The sequence below is a fragment of the Alternaria incomplexa genome, assembly GCF_024043165.1.
Source record: "Alternaria incomplexa strain BMP 0042 chromosome Unknown scaffold_14, whole genome shotgun sequence".
NCBI lineage: Eukaryota > Fungi > Ascomycota > Dothideomycetes > Pleosporales > Pleosporaceae > Alternaria > Alternaria incomplexa.
In genome coordinates this window covers 785,246-798,090 of record NW_026249863.1, presented here as the reverse complement: position 1 = coordinate 798,090, position 12,845 = coordinate 785,246, and the positions used below count along the sequence as shown (strand labels likewise).

Genomic DNA, 12,845 nt, shown 5'->3' with positions numbered 1-12,845 from the left:
CTGTTACGTCGACAATGGCTGGATACGTCCATGCCGCTCACAGGCAAGTGCAGTGGCCGTCTTGATATCTTCTAGTACTTACATACTGTCTCGGCATAGTGTTCCGGTGATGGAGCTGCTTGTTACGCTACGTCGCGAGAAACAAACTGTTATTGATCTTCGGAAGGTTTGATAGCGTAGGACGAAGATGGGGTGCTGCATTGTTCAACACAATAGCAGCAAAGTACGCTCGCATCGAATGACCAGTGTTGGTCGAGTAGCAACATCGTTTGTCTTACTAGCTTGTTGAAGCTCATCCTTCTCCTTTGCTATGTAACAGATACCACAAAAACGACGTTGTGACTGGTACAGAAGCTCAAGCATGTGTGCGCGCGTGATCGTTCTCATACCATTGTCTTCATTAGACCCCATGATTCTTAGTCAGAGGACCCTTCTTATCCCATTCCGCCTCTAACAAAAGAAAAAGTCTAGTCCTCCTCTTCAACTACCTAGGTACTTCTTCCTCATCATCATCGCCAAACTCAAAGATCATGTCAACTTCGCGGTTGATGTCTTCATCGTCTTCAACCGTCTCATCGACTTCCTTAGCAGCATATGCTTCATTGCGAGCATCCATTTCGGCCTTGGTAAGATGCACGTCTCGTCCAAGTTGTATTCTGCCTTTGGCACTAAGCCTGGGACGTTTGTCAGACTTGCGCGGGGAAGAGGGCGGCAAATCGTCGTCATCGTTATCGTCATCTTCGTCTGAGCCGGATTCGATGGACTTCTCGTCGTCGGAATCAAGCTTACGCTTCTTGCCGGATTTGTTGTGTTCCCACTGTATCTGCGGCGTCGCTTTTGCCAAGAAGCCGGCAACGTCGATAGCCTGATCAGGATAGCGCTCGTCCTCTGGGACGCTTTCGCCAGCTTCAATACGTGCAGCAACCTTCTGACCCTCAGCATATAGCATGCCCAGGGGCTCGTTGGGTTTGTTAGTCATCTGCTGTCTGGCCCAACCACTGAACGAGTCAACTGATCGCAGAAGCCCAGTCTTTGCCACAAGGGTAGCCTGGAGATCATCCCTCTTGTTCTCAATAACCCGAGGCAGGAACTTGTCCACGCCGTTCTTCTTGACCCAAGTGTTCACCCACTCGTACACAATAGCGCGCTCATCATCGGTCCAAGGATCGCGGGCCTTGGTTGCCTCGCCAGTGTCACGGTTGCGCCATTGCGAGAGCTTCTTGCGGTACTTCAAGACCCATGCGTCATCGTTAAGATCGATCTGGTCAAGGTGATCGAGGTCGACAAGGTGTTCGTGGATGTACGCATGCGTGGCTGTGTCGAAGACCATGAACTTGAAGGTAGGTGCCCAGCTCGTCTCGCCGCGCGTCCAGGTCTCTCCATCATCCGAACTCACCCAAAACGTGTCTTTTCGCTTATTCGGGATGGTGACGGCGGCGGGGTCGGGAATGAGATACTTGGGACGGTTTTTGTCGCGCCACATCCTGGTCAGCTCCTGCTCAGTGTACTTGATGGCGATTTCCGGAATGACATCCAGCTGCGCGAAGACTTTCCCGAGTGGAGTGGTGACACGATGGTGCACCCGAATACAATCGCGCTTGTTCATCACGCGTATGAACTCCTCCGCATCTAGACGACCCGTCTGGTTGAAGACCGGTTTAGGTCGCTTATGTTGCCAGTTATCGAAGTCGTACTGGAGAACGTATATCGATTCGAAGAAGGCTTTCATCTTACCAAACTTCGCCGGGTTCGTCCAAGGGTCGACATCGGGGTCGAGACCCTTCTTCCTGGCCTTCTCCACGCACGCACCATACAAAGTTACCAAGTCCTTACTCAAGAAGAGCTGCGATAGTGATTGGTGTTCTGGATTTATGTCGCCATGCACGCGGTTCTTGGGCTCGGCGTTTAGGTTCGCCTGCGACTGCTTCTTGATCGCCGCAGCCAAATTCGGGACGAGCTGGTCGCACAAGTTCTGGTATTGCCGAAGCCGCTCGGAACCGTTACTTTTGGCGGACCAGTGTGTTGCGACGCCGTCTTCGGTGACATCTCCAGCCAGGAAGGCGTCGAGCTGTCGAATTTGCGCCGGAGTATCCAGGTCCACTACTGGCTGCGAAGGATGTCGCGTCAACGCCAGCAGTGTTGAATATGTCAGGAGAATGTGTAGTTCCTCTGGGTTCAAAGGTACGTTCGATGCTGCCAGCAAGGTCTTCGTCTCATCTCTGTTGTCGCAATTTGCCGCAGTGTTGTTGGCGCTGGCCCCACTCGTTGGCTGCATCACATCAATCCGCTTGTCTTTGTCACTCGCCATTGTATATTTGCTGTCCGTGTTTGCAAATACGGAAGCCAATGTCTCAATGACACCCAGGATGATAACTACGTGGAGCCAGGCTTGGATGGCAGATCATCTGGTGGCAGTCTGTGCGTGAAGAGCCTTGGCAGTCGAGGTGAAGAAGTCTTGCGGGTGAGCAAATTATCAATTAGCTGCACGAGAACTTAATGACGCCATAGCAACCGGTATGACCATTCACTTCGAATTAACAGGTATACTGTTAATCGATAGAATGATGTATAAGTCTTTGATGTAGTTTCCCACACGGTCTCCCAATACGTGATCAGTAGGTGGTACATCGATTAGTTTAGTCGACGAACTCGGCAAAGAGATGAAACTAGTGACGACGACGATTATGTAGTTGACAACGCATTGGGTTGTTATTGAGGCGCGAGGCATGTACCATATCGACCTGTTGTGAGAGATCCAGCAACAAACGGTAGCATATAAAAGATATTGTGTATATGTGGTTACGGGTCCAACATAGAAGAGATCGACTTGCTTCACGCTGTCGTTTACGAATTTATAGAGGCGATACAAAACTATCTTACTGACTGCATAAATCTCTGTAACGATGGTACATACCCCGTCATGATGGACTGAAGCCTCTCAACTCACCCATCCCGAGGCGGAAACCGTGAATCCCAGTGCTCTCCGTATGTTCCAAAGAGATATCTTAGACGCCTCTCGAAGCCCTCGACCGTGAATGTAGCATTCTCCGGCGTCAAGACGTACCTCCAGGGACCTTCATGCATGACCGAGAAGGTGTCACCGCTATCGTTTCTGACCTGTGAAGCGGAATAAGCCGGGTTGACGACCACATGTATGTGGAGGCCGAGCTTGTGAAGGCGTCTGAGCAGCTTGAAGAGAACACGCAGAACGCGTCGCACTCGGCGGATGGTTTGAGCCTTCGTACCGTGACCGGTCTCGACGATAAAGAAAATTTTGGCGCCTTTGCTGAGTCTGCACAGTTCTTCGAGGCGGGTGATAACAACCTCACGGTTTTTCAAATGATGCTCTGTCACCAACAGACTTAATCTTCCTATCTTGGAAGTAAGATCGAGGCCACCGCGCTCGTCGGCCGCGTAGTGCTCGAAAACCTTGCCCAGTAGCTCGTATCGAGCGCGAAAATCTAAACGGGCGTCTTGATTTATCAGCTCACGTATGATGTCCATGTGTAGTCCGATACCAGTGTATTCCTCCCTGAAAGCGTGTCGCAGACTCGAAAGGCCGTTGACAAAAGAGATACTGTCGTCCTTGCTGGAGAGGAAAGTGACAGAGCTTTCGGTCAAAAGATGCCGAGCAACGATGTCGCGTAGTTCCTGCGGTAGTCGTTGATGGACAGCTTCGCAAAAAGTGCGACAGAGAGCCTTGGCCTGAGCCTCTATCTGATCGGTGAAGCTAGTCCGTGCCAGGCGTAGATCTCCCCCTGCCTTCCTCAACGCTTGCTTCTCTCGAATGAGCCTCGCTTTGGGGTTCGCTCTCTTCATCTGGTCAAGTTTGGCCGCTTTGTCATCGAAGGTTCCGCTAAGACTAGCGATCGTGTTGAGCGTCCTGTCAAAATGTCAGCCTTATGCACGTGGTGAGCAGAAGCAAGCCCACCTTTTTGCCTCAATACGCCAATTGCCGAAGCTCACGACGCCGGTAGTGGCCATATCGGCGTTTTTTTAGATGATGCTGGTGGAAGCCTTGCTCATCGATCTGATGAGAGGGAAGGGTCAGTGGAAGTTGCCGGTGATGCACACAAAGTCGCGATAGGTTCAGCAAGTGACGGCACGAGGTTCTCGGCGGTGGCTTGACGTGATAGACGTGATAGCTGCGGTTGTAAGGAAGCGCGACAAAGTTTGGTGGTTGTTGTTGATTGTGCACTAGAAAGCGCAAACGGACGCCGGGGCAGTCACGGCCCGGTCACCACATGGATGACGCGTGACGAGAGATACCGTTTAGCCAAGCATAACATCAACAGTGTGCACTAAATCTGGAGAGCTTCTGGCTTCGATGGTCTCAATAGCATGTCAGCTGGGCTATAAAGAATAGATAAGGGTTGGCCACTCACCGCCAAGCCATGCCTGTAACATTCACAGGCATGCAGTTTGTTTCCTGCTCCAACGCATCCATCTCTTCTAGACGATACTGAAATTCGTCTACCAAGCCGCGATAATCTCCTGAACCAGCAATGCTGGCGCCGACAACATAGCCAGCCTTTCTCAACCGGCACAGACACTCAATCATGGGGGCAGTACCCTCCAAGAGGAGAACATTTTGACCATCATCGGGCATCGCCGAGGAATCCATATAGTCAAGAAGAATGAGTATCGATGCACCGGTTCGCAACTGAAATAGTAGCTCGAGATCTCGAATTTGTTCTTCCCAGCTTCGAGGAGAATATATCCGAAAGAGTATATTACCGGGACGGTCTTTCTTCGGGTCGAACGCTAGAAAATCTGGTGACACGACGATACAGATCTTCGTAATGAGCTTATAACGCGAGGTGTGTATAGAAGGGGCGTTCTCGTCAAGGAAGCGCCTCAAATCCACGAGGTGCCACCGTACATTGAAGGTGTTTGCGCGGTACCAGACGGCCATCATTCTCGCCAGCATGGCCTTGCCGACATACTCGACCTTCCAGTAATGCGCGGGTGGATGATACTGGTCATAAGCATAGATGGGCTCGCAAGTCCCACCCGCTGCCACGCCCGTGCGACTGTGGCCTATGACCTGTTCAATGATCATGTCACACAACTCTGGGGGCAGGGAAATGAGGATCTTTTGGCACATGTACCTGCATGACGCTCTTCCATAGGTATCGAAATTTTTCAAATTTTGTAAGGCTCGAGTAGCGGTCTTATGTTTCCCAGAGGCATATTGCGCATGGATACGCTGACGGGCGCTGGTCATTTCCGTTAATGTGAGCCCGGATGGACGAGGGTTGTCTGAACTCACGCAACAGCCTGTTGATACAGCTTCGACACTTCTTTGGCAGTTGTTTCTTTACGCATGACGTTTTTTTAATTCTTGTGATAATGGTCTGTTTAGAATGCGGAGGGATGGTACGCAAGGTCGACTTGACATCGTGCGGGGCTAGGCAGCAGCGCGGGTATCTAGATAGCGTCTTGGCACTGTAACACGCATGCGCGGGGCGCAAATGCCATCCCAGTTGGATCGTGACATTGGCAGCGTGAAGTTGTAGGTGGTGTGCGTCTCCTATTCATTGTCAGCCGAAAGCCTACCGCCATGTTCAACCGGACACTTACAGCCATACCAGATTTGAGCCATGCCCAGTGGAAAAGCAACTTCGCGTATCATTGGTCGACTTTTCCGAAACCGAGTCATAGAGTGAGCCCTTGTTCGGCCATGCTGATGATAGCATGATACCGGTGGAAAGGCCGTATCCAGCAGCCGCCAAACGTGACAGTACGTCAGCTATAGTGGCGGTAACCTCACGCAATACCTTTCTTTCGTGATACGCATATCGATCTGGTGTCCTTGCGAGTATGGTGTAGTTATGGGGTACAATCACATAGACGTGGATGGAAGCGCCTTCCTTCAACAGGAACAGGTGCTCCAGTCGTTCTAGCATGCGTGTGCGGGATGCGGAGTCCCTCACCACCCCTCCTCCCGATGGCTGCATGTGAGTCCCCACGTCTCTGAGGTCGAAGGCGATACTGATCTTTGTGACAAGCAGCTGGCGGGTTGTGTCCAAGGGTGCTGGTTGAGACGAAAGGAAGCGTTCGAGATAACCCAGATCCTGTCCAATATGAAAACGAACCAAGCGATACCAGACTTCGAGTATCTCTTTCGAGGTCGCGTCGCCAACTTTCTCGGCTTGCCAGTAGCGAGGGCCCGATTTGGAGGAAGTTGGCTCGCTTGTCGGCAATGCAGCAACGTCGCGCACTACTGAAGACAAGATATACTCGTAGATCATGTCTCTAAGTTCCCTTGGTAGTGTCGCAATTACGTTCTCGCAGAGCTTCCGACATGCAAACTCGTGATTGGTGTCCATGGGCTTTGTGGCGGAGCGTCCGGACCTTTCCATTTCGTGTTGTGAGATCCTTACAGCAGTGGCGAAGCAGCCAAGATGAATTGCAGGCGCGCTTTTCGAGGCGAAAGTAGGATAGAGCGTCAAGATTACCAAAAGTACCGGTCGCGATGAGAGAGCCGGGAGGCGGAAGGTCAGGGGCGCAGAGCGGGGTTATGTAGCAACTGCGCCTCGGCGCAGGCATATTCACTACAGGCTGCATGGATACCTATTGTTCTGCTTTCGTTTGTTCTGATCCACATCTAATCCATCAAAATCATGTGTCGTTCAGGCTGGCGACTGTGGTTTCACTTCATGACAGCTTGGAGACCGATGTGATGCGGAGGCTCCCTAGGAAGCTAGGTAGCGTGGAAGCTAGCCAGGTCTGGGCAAACCTCACGCGTGATCACGCGCTTCTCGGCGCGTCGTCCCCGCAGCTGTTCCAGGCCACCTGGTTGACACCCCAGGACGTCGCTTGGCTCTCCAAAATTGCTATTTTTGATTGCCATGTGACTTCGCGTGACGTGGGGTTCCATCTGGCGGATCCCAACGCGACTCTTCGCTCCGTGCAACAAGACAGACCGCATCGACTGAGCAGCACCTCCACAGCTTCCTCCACCCCCACCATCACTCCGAGAGCCACAGTCTCTCGCGCAAGACGCAGATATGCCGAACGCCAAGAATATGCCGAATGGCGGGACGTAAGTGGAACCTCTCCCAAGTGTTGGAAATGTGTTGAAGCATTTGTAGCCTGGAGCAACGCCTGAGCCATTACCTTCGAGCGAAGCAGAACCGCACACAAGTCCTGTTGGCAGATGACCAGCGTATACGTGACAGAATCAACGAGATTCAGGCCGAGAAGATGTTACTCGAGGATGAATGTATGTTGCTCGAGGATGAGCTTAAAAGTAATCTGAGGCAACGTCTCGAAGATCCCGAGGGAGAGCCACTTCTACAGGAGCTGATGGCAGTGGAGCAAAGCAAATGTCGTCCGGTATGCGAAGCTATGCAGCTGAAACTGCCACGCGAAATTCGCGACATGATCTATGAGCAAATCGTGGGCCCCCCAGCCTGGCACAACGGCCAACATACTGTACCTGTGGTAGCATCGAAGGATCTCGGTGTCTCGGACCCATTCGAGCTCGTCAGCAACAGCATCGGTCTGTTGGCCAGCGGCGGATATGATCATTTCGGCAAGGCCACACGGCAAGAGTTGGCGGAGTACTGGTACACAAGAAGTACATTCGACTTCGGCACGGACTTGCATCTCATCAAAGCCTTCTTCAACGGTGTTGCTGTCGATACTAGTTGCAAAGCTCTTGAGATAGTCCGCCAGCTGGAGATTACAATCGACTGCAACGACGAGTTCGAGCCGGAAACCGAGCGACTTCTGACCAGTGCTCTGGCGGATCTTACACTACGGATCCAGCCGGCACGGTTACGAATTTACCTACGCGACATCCAGGGCGTTGTGCGCTATAATGACGACCGGCTCCTGATCTTACTACACAATGTCAGGCAACTTCTTCCGGACCTTCCTGGTTGGACGATCGAATTCGTTGTGCACATGGTCACGAATGACTGTCGGTTATCGCGAGGATGGCAAGGATATGCATTCGAAGATATCATACCAGGGCATCACGTCAACCTGATGATACCTGGGAATACAGCTATGTCACACGATGAGTGGTCGGACAAGTTCAGACAAGTAAGTGATGATCTTACCGTGGCATCACTATGCAAGCTGACTTTGGAAACGCAGCTTCGGAAAGAGCTTGAACAGTACTACGACGATACACTGCACGAAGCAGACGACGAAGACGAAGAAGAGGATGAGGAATCGGAAGAAGACGGTACTGATGACGAGCGCGATGAATACATGCCTCTTGATAGAGATGAGCTTCTTGAAATCGAGAAAGAGTTGGGCGGCTGTCAGGAGGATACGATTATATGGCGGGCCTTGGGTGCCCGATGATTTGTTGGCTCCGCTATCCAATGGGTGGCAGATTTCCATAGTCGACAACGAATATCACGAGCTACCTTTACTTGCGAACAAGGGCCTCGCGACTTCATGTTCTACCTTCTATCACTTGGTGACGGCCTCACTTGCTAGTGGCCTTATCCTCACCACGCGGCAACTTACTGTCTCTTGATCTTCAGTCTACTATTTAATCGTTCTCTTCGACCGACTCTCCTTCTACTCTCCACCAACCCACATCTTGAATTACCTATCAAGATGTCCACTTCAGGATCAACTCTAAGCATGACCGAGCGCCTGCGCGCAAAGTGCAACGAGTGAGTCGTACTCACCACTTCCTAGCCATAGCTAATGGTATCTTCAGGGCGCTGAAGGAAGAGCGCAAGACAGAGCTTCAGCTACACGCTGCCCATACAAGGATCAAGAAGCTGCGACGCCACTGCAAAGTTCTCGATGCGAAGTCGGCTACCGGTGCAACTGGAACGGCCGATGCGTTCCTAGCCCTCGCAAGGAGCGACTGCTTAGAACTCTGCACCAACATCTACACGACATTCCCTCGCGAGGTCCGAGACACGATCTACGGCTACATCACCAGTTGCGAAAACGTCATCATTGACTGTGTATGCTACGGTGTCATCTGTTTTTCCGAACATTGCTCCAAGGAGCTATGTTTTGATCCTTCCGAAGATACGACCGACCATTGGTGGAAGCCCGAACATGTGGGCGCAGCGATGGTCCGCGAGCTTGGTGAGAACTTCTACCGCTCTTCTTGCTTCGTGGTTCAGGGTGACATTGCAGCACTTGGTCCATTCCGAGCCACAGATCAATGGAACTTAGGCTTCCCGCCAGTGGATTTCGTCTCTAAGATAGAGGTCAAGATCAACTGCCAGGACTACAAGTTCAAGCTTGTCGACCGCACGCATATCGATCCTGCTGCTGATCAACATCTTTCTCGGAAAAAGGCTAGGATGCTTAACGAGAAGAACATGCGCATCAATGCCACGCAGAAATCTCTTCTCGTCGACCTAGAGTCGCTGTTTGGCTTCAGAGCTGGCACCAAGATCACCATCAAACTGGTATCCGAACATCCCAAAAAATACTCCGCGCTTGAACAACAGGAATGGATGTCGCACAACGTAGTTCCGGTCATCTTACCCGTCCTCACTCGACTTAAAGCCACAGGCTGTCGGGTTCGCATACTTCTATCGGTCGAGATTTGCTGGCGCACCGATACATTTGCTACGACATGGGATCAGACCTGTCTTGAGGCTATCGCAAAGGAGTTTTGGGAGGTATGTGATAAGAAGATCACTCGGACGTCTTCTTGATGAGCTGACTTTTTCCTAGCATGTCGGAGTTGAACAGAAGCGCATTACACAAGCTGAGCTTGATGCTGAACCCCTCGATGACTCCGATGATGGCACGGTTCCTGCAGGCGCTTGGAGTGTCGTTCCTACATCGACTGCGTGGGATAATGCGGACGATATGCAAGCCTAGTCGTTCAATGGCCCGTCCTAAATATGGAATGTTGACCGTCAAGATGAGCGACATCGATGATGTCGATTCCCAAAAGCGCATACCAACATCCCTGCTTCGACTCTTCTGGGAATTCCAGCGGTAGTCCTTTTCATTTATGCGAGCGGTCCTATCCTCTCAGATTCAATCATTTCCTGATAGTTGCTCTCTGCGAACTTTGCGGCCAGGCCGCGATGAGACGGTCTTTTGGCATTTTCATCTCTTCCAAAAGCTTTGTCATATACCTTGCTTCAACTCCGGTATCTAGACAGAGCAGAAAACACTCCACTCAAAGTAACCCTGCGCTCTTCAAAGACTCCGTGAAAGTGACACCGTGAAAGTGACACTGTCCACCATAACGACCACAAAGTGCAAGACTGACCAGGCGAGGGAACTACATGATGACGCAATGATTGCGGGTGGTCTCATTCTCGTTCGCCAGGCAGATGCACGACCGTTTCTCTCACTCCTTTCCTCGCCTACAAATTGGGGTGCATCCTCAGCATTGGTCGCCTGGTCTCACTACACGGTTCCACACCCTGCTTCAACCATTACTTCAACTTGCCAAGTCGTAAATATTACAATCCACCTTACTCGTACCAAAATGACAGCCCCATCACGGCCAGAAGAACAGGAAAAGCAGCTCCGCGACAAGTGCTACAAGTAAGTCTCGCAAGGACATCGCGATATGCGACAACTAACAGGAGCTAGCCTACTCCGCACAGAAGCCAAGCTCGCACAAAGGTTGATTGAAGAGGACGCGCGACACGAGACTCGTAAAGCCGAGCTGCAAGCACAGAAAGACAACATTATCAACGAGGTGAATCGATGCGCACAAGTAACCTGTCGACAACTGTGTGCAAAACTCTTCGGAGTCTGTCCACGCGAACTCCGCGATTACATCTACTCGTACCTCCTTCCCGACTCTCCAGTCGTCTTACAGCATTGCGACCATCGCGATTGCGATAGCAGGCCCTGCGCCCAGGGAGGCGAAACACTGTATTACTTCGTTGAACCCCACAGTCATCTCTTTAAAACCACATACGTCATTCCAGACTTCTCCACCGAGCTACTCGAAAAGTTCTACCGCACCACCACGTTTGACCTACGAGACCACTTTGCAAAGCTAGGCGCCTTCCGGAGCTTGGATAGAGGAAACCTTGGTATCATACCAGCCAACTACATCCTCAACGTTTCCTTGTTCATACAATGCGACAAGTACGACTTCGACGGGATAACGGCACCGTTGGCCAGCCCGAACAGGAGATATCGGCTCAAACCCCATCGAGCGCTGCTCGCAGACCTCGAAGCACTATTCGGTTTCAAGGCTGGCACTAAGATCGATTTACACCTCCTCGTAAACCGTGACTGGTTGTCGAATGCGTACGTTGCCGAATGCTGGGAATGCGACACCGTCATTCCAGTCATTTTGCCGACGCTGCGTAGGCTAGCTGCTGCTGGTACAAAGGCTATGTTGTGTTTTGATTATTTTGGGTGGGGGGTGACTATTGATCATGGAGACGTCACGACGGAGGAGATCAAGAGTGGTTTGTCGAGGAGGATTGGCAGATGAGCCAGTTTAAACAGTTCCTTATGTTGAAGCTGGCAAAGGCTGTTGGCAATGCTAGGCGATGAGGCTGTCTGCTCCTTGCTTCTTTCCTTCCCGTCCCAACGGGTGTGTCTTGCCCTCGAATATATGGGTAGAGTTTTCGAGGACCTGGTGGCTGGCGTAAGCGGAGTATGCTGTCGATCGCAAGTCATGCAGGGTCCAGACCGCATACGCAGGGCGTGAGTACCTGAATAAGCGATCAGCAGCACCCTGATAGACCATAGTACGACTTCTTGAAATTGGGACACGTTCTCTTTGTGATCCTCTTCGATCTTGAGTAAACGACAAAGTATGTGCATCGTGATGTACGCAATACCAAGGACAGATGAGATTGGTGGTGTGGGTGCTTGTACATGCGTGCACCTTCGGAAGCGTGCTTTGAGGTACGCCAGCGAGCTCATGGATGTGTCTTGACGGATGTCTTGTCAGACTAACACCAATGATAGAGCACTCTCCGAAGAAAATATACGCAAAGCGCGTGTCGCGAAGCTCCAGGAGGAGCTTGCAAGCCTGGAGAAAGATCTCGCCAACACCACACCAACAACAAGAGACGCAGTCGAACAAGTCGCTCGGACGGAATGCCAGCAGCTTACCAACAACATCATGACCAAACTACCGCGTGAGATACGCGATATGATCTACTTCCACCTCAGCACACGAGACCGCGAGCTCATCGAGCGCGAGCACTTCCGGACGACCCTAGATCCGATAACAAGGCTCTACTCGTACGACTTCAACAGATGGAAAGCACAACACTTCCCAGCGCACTACTGGAACACCGATTACGTTGGCCAGCCCTTCTACCGCGAGCTTGTAGAGAACTACTACCGAACAAGCACCTTTCTCTTCGGCGACGATCCAGGAGTAATGAAGCGTTTCCTTACCACCGACGAAATGAAACTAGGCATTCCCCCAAAAGCACTACTCTCCAGCGTCGAAATCGGCCTGAATGCTGTCTCGCATGATCGCGGTTCTTTCCGGGCTTACATGTTTGGCATACCCAAGTCACCGGAGCGAATGCGTGAGGCTCTCGATGGCATCTTCGAACTGAAGCCTGGTGCTAAGATTGTGATTCGTTTCGTGACAGAGGCAAAGACTAAGGAGGAGAGAGATGAGCATTGCAAGGGGGCGATGGCGATGCTGTTTGACGACACCCAGGTGGAGAAGATGAAGATGTATAAGGTTAAGTTTGTGGTGGATGAGGGGCAGGTTTGGGATTTGGCGGAGGCGATGAGGGAGGAGTGGATGGGTATTCATGGGTGAAGCCTTGCTACGAATAGAGAACATCAGTCTGAACCTGCAATCAAATGCTGAGGACGTGAGAGTAATGGGCAGCATGTGAGGGAAAGCTGCCCAAAGAAGGCCGCTAGCGTGTAACTCCTGTCAGCTCCGATTG

General features: G+C 51.6%; 5 protein-coding genes across 5 annotated transcripts; 3 read left to right on the top strand and 2 right to left on the bottom strand.

Annotated features, from left to right (window-relative positions):
* Nucleotides 1-484: 484 nt before the first annotated feature.
* J4E90_008985 (uncharacterized protein) lies at nucleotides 485-2,308 on the bottom strand (the record flags this gene model as incomplete). The annotated part of the gene is made up of 1 exon (XM_051438506.1): nucleotides 485-2,308. One exon carries the CDS (start codon nucleotides 2,306-2,308, stop codon nucleotides 485-487), a length of 1,824 nt encoding a protein of 607 aa, XP_051287816.1.
* Nucleotides 2,309-2,943: 635 nt separating this feature from the next.
* Nucleotides 2,944-3,819, bottom strand: J4E90_008984 (uncharacterized protein; the record flags this gene model as incomplete). Its single annotated transcript, XM_051438505.1, has 1 exon — nucleotides 2,944-3,819. The coding sequence occupies one exon, from the start codon at nucleotides 3,817-3,819 to the stop codon at nucleotides 2,944-2,946; it is 876 nt and encodes a 291-aa protein (XP_051287815.1).
* Nucleotides 3,820-7,013: 3,194 nt separating this feature from the next.
* J4E90_008983 (uncharacterized protein) lies at nucleotides 7,014-8,322 on the top strand (the record flags this gene model as incomplete). The annotated part of the gene is made up of 2 exons (XM_051438504.1): nucleotides 7,014-7,048; nucleotides 7,098-8,322. 2 exons carry the CDS (start codon nucleotides 7,014-7,016, stop codon nucleotides 8,320-8,322), a joined length of 1,260 nt encoding a protein of 419 aa, XP_051287814.1.
* A 261-nt stretch (nucleotides 8,323-8,583) lies between these two features.
* Nucleotides 8,584-9,822, top strand: J4E90_008982 (uncharacterized protein; the record flags this gene model as incomplete). The annotated part of the gene is made up of 3 exons (XM_051438503.1): nucleotides 8,584-8,642; nucleotides 8,690-9,617; nucleotides 9,673-9,822. The coding sequence occupies 3 exons, from the start codon at nucleotides 8,584-8,586 to the stop codon at nucleotides 9,820-9,822; spliced, it is 1,137 nt and encodes a 378-aa protein (XP_051287813.1).
* Nucleotides 9,823-10,444: 622 nt separating this feature from the next.
* On the top strand, nucleotides 10,445-12,712 carry J4E90_008981 (uncharacterized protein; the record flags this gene model as incomplete). Its single annotated transcript, XM_051438502.1, has 4 exons — nucleotides 10,445-10,503; nucleotides 10,552-10,616; nucleotides 10,896-11,223; nucleotides 11,896-12,712. 4 exons carry the CDS (start codon nucleotides 10,445-10,447, stop codon nucleotides 12,710-12,712), a joined length of 1,269 nt encoding a protein of 422 aa, XP_051287812.1.
* Between the last annotated feature and the right edge of the window lie 133 nt (nucleotides 12,713-12,845).